The sequence below is a fragment of the Apium graveolens genome, unplaced genomic scaffold (genome assembly GCF_009905375.1).
Source record: "Apium graveolens cultivar Ventura unplaced genomic scaffold, ASM990537v1 ctg6863, whole genome shotgun sequence".
Classification (NCBI taxonomy): Eukaryota; Viridiplantae; Streptophyta; class Magnoliopsida; order Apiales; family Apiaceae; genus Apium; species Apium graveolens.
The window spans coordinates 14946-20148 of NW_027419846.1; the positions used below are offsets into that span (position 1 = coordinate 14946).

The 5203-nt window shown below is 33.1% G+C and overlaps 1 protein-coding gene across 1 annotated transcript; it reads right to left on the reverse strand.

The window, feature by feature from the left end:
• Positions 1-279: 279 nt before the first annotated feature.
• On the reverse strand, positions 280-1437 carry LOC141703623 (F-box protein At3g07870-like). Its single transcript, XM_074507082.1, has one exon. The coding sequence runs from the start codon at positions 1435-1437 to the stop codon at positions 280-282; it is 1158 nt and encodes a 385-aa protein (XP_074363183.1).
• Positions 1438-5203: the final 3766 nt, after the last annotated feature.

The window sequence follows — 5203 nt, forward strand, 5'->3', positions numbered from 1 at the left end:
TAAATGTTATAAAAATGTCAAGCACTAAATGCTAAAGTTATCTCACAGCCTACAGTAATTATTAAATTTTGAAATTAGGAGTACATACAAATATTAGATAAACAACTAGAAAAGCTTAAAAAATAACGTGTTCTTGAAATGGAACTAGTTATAAAAACCTTGTATTTTTGCAGTAAAATAAGCAAAGTTCAACAACTTAGATTACTCGGCCTTAGTACTCGGGAGACTGCTCGGACTCGGCCCTATTTTCGATCCTGTTTTGCTCTATTCGGTTATAAGTCAGTCTTCTACTTGAGGAGACTCCCATCTTTTGACACCCTCCAAGGTGAAACTCCTCTCTAGACTGATAAAACCGGGGACATAAGTCATCGCACCAAATGTGAGAAACTCACCCTCCGGGAAAATATGATGTCGCAATGTTTTATGTTGAGGATGATAAGTGAACAATTGAAGTTGGTCACAATACATTAAGATGTTCCCATCTTTGAGAACTTTAAGAAGCCGAACCATGTCGGTATTTATACCTTCATGTAACGGAGGATTAGGACTGATGATGAGTTTTTTACTCCAACTATCTTCCACGCCATAATCTCTCTTCACCCAAATAAAAAGTTCAGAGTATAGTGTTATATCACATATACAGAAGCAACCTTTAAGTACTCCCAAGTTCCTAAAATGATTATGGACTCCCAAGATGCTAAAATGATCTGTATTCCCAGGAGCCCGTGGAGGAGCTTCCATTGGACGAAATAATTCTCTATCCAAATCGAAAACACATATTAGTTCACCAGCTAACCAATGGAGGCGGCCACTGACATAGTGACCCCTATCATGTTCATTCAGATGGAAGGGGACATGTCCTAGATCTCTCCACATGCCGGTTCCAAGCGTATAAACCTCGCTCCCTAGGTCATATTCAGTTGAAGGAAATCTACCCTTATAAAAACGTACAATCTTGTACTGTTGGTTCGATTCAACAAGTCTAAAGCCATAATATCCCTTTAAATATGATACTCTGGTGTACTCGGAATCTTGAAGGCGTATGTACTCTTGTGTAATTGGATTGCATACATATGCTGAATCATCATAACTATCTTCTAAGCATATTAACCCATTAACTGATCCAATTAACCCCACATAGTCTCCCAAGGCAAGTCCCGGGGAAAATCTCATCATAGGCTCGTGATGAATATCATGTTGGTGATGTTGGTCATCTAGTTCAACCACTGCAAGGTCACCATCATTGTCATCATCTACGTCCTCGGCGTCTCCTTGATGAAGTAAAAGCATTTTAGATGATATAGAGAGATGCAGACGCGAAAAAAATGGTTCTGAAACTATATTACACCATCTTTTGCACACGCTTTTGCATGACACTATTGTCCTCACAGGAGTTCTTGATATAATTTCAGCAATCAATTCTTCTAGTAAGTCCATAGTGGAGAATTTGTCACTGCACACCTTGAATCAAATAAAATAATTCTTTTCAGTGAAGAAATATATCATTGACTAATTTTATAAATCTCAAACAAAACAAAGAATCATTATGCAAATGCACCTCTATCTTCATTCAAATTTCCAAAATAAAAAAAATTCATATATCATGATTTGTTAAATATTAGCTAGGATATGACACAAGTGAGATCATGTCACAATGGTGACATCATAATTAATGTAGCAAGATGAGCCACCAAGTGACAAAAGCAAGCTTTAAAGAGAAGCTATGTTTTTTTATATAAAGAGACTTACTCTTCCTTCTTGTATAACAAAGCACAACAGAAAATGCAGCAGAAGTGGTAGTATAGACAATACACACAGTTCACTGTATTCTTGTGTTCATTATCTTGCTCTGTAGTAGTATAGCAATGCACACAGTTAACTGTACTCTTGTGTTCATTATCTTTCTCTCCTTCTTTTTCTATATTTAGTCATATATACATATAAATTGTGACATGATTATATTTCTAAAGAAAATCATGTCTTGACTTAAATTTATTAACAATTAACATACTAAGTCCCAATGTATTAAAAATTTAATAGATTAAATGGCTTGATTTGGAATCCAATCTGTTTTGACCGAGGCCAAATTAATAAAACCCTTTTATTCTTAAAACTTTCATCCTGATTCTAATGGGAATATTTCCCCTGTGATGAGCTCTAGTGATGCGCTCTTCAATCCAACATACAAGTGGAATCCCAAGGGGGGTGTATTAACACATACATGAACTGAGTAATCGAGAAATTCTTTTATATATCTAGCTCTGAAAATTTCAAATTATTAATTCTTCACTTAGTAATCATTGAAAAGTTTGTTAATTAATAGAATCACGAAATTTAATAGTAAGATATGAAAAAATAAAGTATATAATTCAGAAAATACCTCTTACAAGGGCTTGGAGTAGAAAGAAGAGGCAAGGCTACGGTTTCGTGCACAGTAGAAATTTGGAAGCACAAACGGTGAGTAGATTTCGAGCCAAAGGAACTCAGAAGCACATGCGTTGGAATTTTTTTACACGGTTATGTATAACAATTCATTTTTATGTTTGCTACATGGCATTGGGATATCAAGTCAGTAAAGTACTCTATACTAGGAAATAGGCGGCGTATCGTATGGGCTATAATATTTTTGGTCCGAACTACAAGTTAGTAAAAGGACCGCGTTTCGTGTAGGCCTATAATATTATTGGTCTGAAGTTCAAGTCATTAATTATTTTCTAATCGAAAAATATAAGAAAACAACTACTTCAACATCCTCATGAAAACGATCCCAATTTATAATATCGTCGATAGTACGGTTATAAAAAAATAAAAATGGTACTTTATCTTTAATTTCTCACAATTTCCAAAATCTAACATACTTATTATCTACTCTTATCATTAAATGATATAAAATGTAAGTTCGGATTTTGAATCAATATTTAAGGAGCGTATACTTCTACATTTTAAAGCACGTTTCTTCGGGTAATACCCTGTTGTAAATTTCACCTTTTCTTAAATTTTCCTTGTCATCCATTGTGGTGCCTTGTCCCGAAAGGAGTACTAACAATGACTCTTAAGAACACTTGCAATGTGGGAACAAAATTAATTAACATATATACATAATCATATACATGTGGGCACAAATTAGAACCAATCCTTAAAATAGAATCTCATAATCATGTGAATTCTGCTGCATAACCCTAAATTTTAAATAGATTTTTAAAATCTAAACATATATACATCACTTTCGTAAGTTTAAAAATATTTTGAACATATGCTTAAAATTCAGACCACACAGCCCATGAGAGTCGGCCGCCCTAACTTCATCAAACCCTAGCCGCCCTACCTTCTTCTTCACCCTTTATACCCATCTCTATCTCCATATTCATCTACATCTTCTCCTTTTATTTACTTTTTCTTTAATAAAATCGAGATTTATTTTACAAAACTCGAAAAATCCATTAAAGTTCTTCACTTTAGTTTTAAGATCTACTAAGGTAAGAGTCTGGATTTTATAATAAAATTCAGTTTTTGGATTCAAAATCTGCGGTCTAACAACATATTACAATTTGGTGTTATTCCGAGATTTTTGAATTTTGGGTTGTTTTCGTATTATTCTGTTTAAGTTATTATTTGTGTGTTTCATTGTCTCGCTTTATGCGATGTGTCTCGCTTTGTGCGATGTGGTGGTTGTGTTGAAAATAAATTGGATGGTGTATTGGGAGATCTGGATATCTCGCATCAACAACACTTTCGGCAGGTCTATAGCTGGTGTCCGACAGGTAGATAGCTGGGGTGCGTTTGGAACGGTGGTGAAAATCACATGTGCTCACCTCTCACAAAAATATTTGTTCATAACATGAGGCCTCTAAACTCAGTTGTTGCAACTGAGTCCTCTGAACGTTGCAATATCAATCGAATTAATGTGAGGGTCAATTGTGAAACTACTGTTTTCGGGGGAGATGCGTGCTGGATTGTCCGGGAAATCATTACCTTCATTTTTAATTTTCAGAATATGTGTATTCAGTTTGTTAAGCAATCCGGAAACAAAACAGCTAATTATTTAGCTCTATTTGTTTTTCAACCTGGTTGCATGATCAGTTGGGGGTTTGTCCCGATTGAATCTCTTTCAAGTTATTAATGAAATCTGCTTTAAATTTGGCAAAAAAAAAGACCACACAACCCTCATTGTGATATTGTTCTTTAACTATTTTCTCACCTACTTTGTAAATAACTGAGGAGTCCTATAATCAATTAGTCTTATTGCACGATTCATATCATTGACAAAATCAGATTAAGAAAATACTTTGTTATCTTGCAACTGTGTAAAAAAGGAGTCATATTGGTTCATTTGTAAATGAGTACGAAAAAGGCAAGATCTTTCGTAAACATAATAATTTACCCACTAATATTAAAAAAACCTAAGCATCTATACTCTTTATTAATAAGCGAAACTATGTATAATTTGGTGCTAAAAGTACCCAAGTACCAAATTTTGGTACTTACATGACATAAGTTGACTTTTATTCTCTATCAACTTTGTTTTTAACACAAGTCGACTTTTGTTCTTTGTAAATTTTATTTTGTTTTAAGTTAGTATTCATCCAATCGTCTTTTTAATTTATAAAATAAAAATATTTTTTAAACGATTTTTAAATTATATTAAATATTTATTAAGTTATGTTAAATTAAGTAAAATAACTTATATTTATTTTTAATTTTAGAAAAACTAAAAACTACTAACACGAATCGACTTATTTTTCTGTAAACTTTATTTATTTATAAATTATATTAAAAATTTATTAAGTTACGATAAATTAAGTAAAATAACATATATTAACTTTTATTTTGAAAAACTACTAACTACAAAGTAAACTATTAACACGAATTGACTTCTATTCTGTGTAAACTTTATCATCTGTAGTATTATTTTAAAAATAAATAATACTCCGGGAGGAGAATTTATGATTATGCCTCCTGAGTCGGAGCCTCTTGCTTAAATACGGTTTACCTTGGTTCAACGCTATTGCGTGAGCCCGTAGGGTTAACCAGTGCGCACCAGAAGCCCGAAGGATAACGGCTGCGGGTTACCTACGAAAAAAAATTATTGATTTAATGATCGTATATGTTACTCTCCATCACAACGTTTATGTACTTTAAATTAAAAAATCACATTTTAACAGTAACAAATTTATGACATGTATTTAGATTATATTTAGTAATA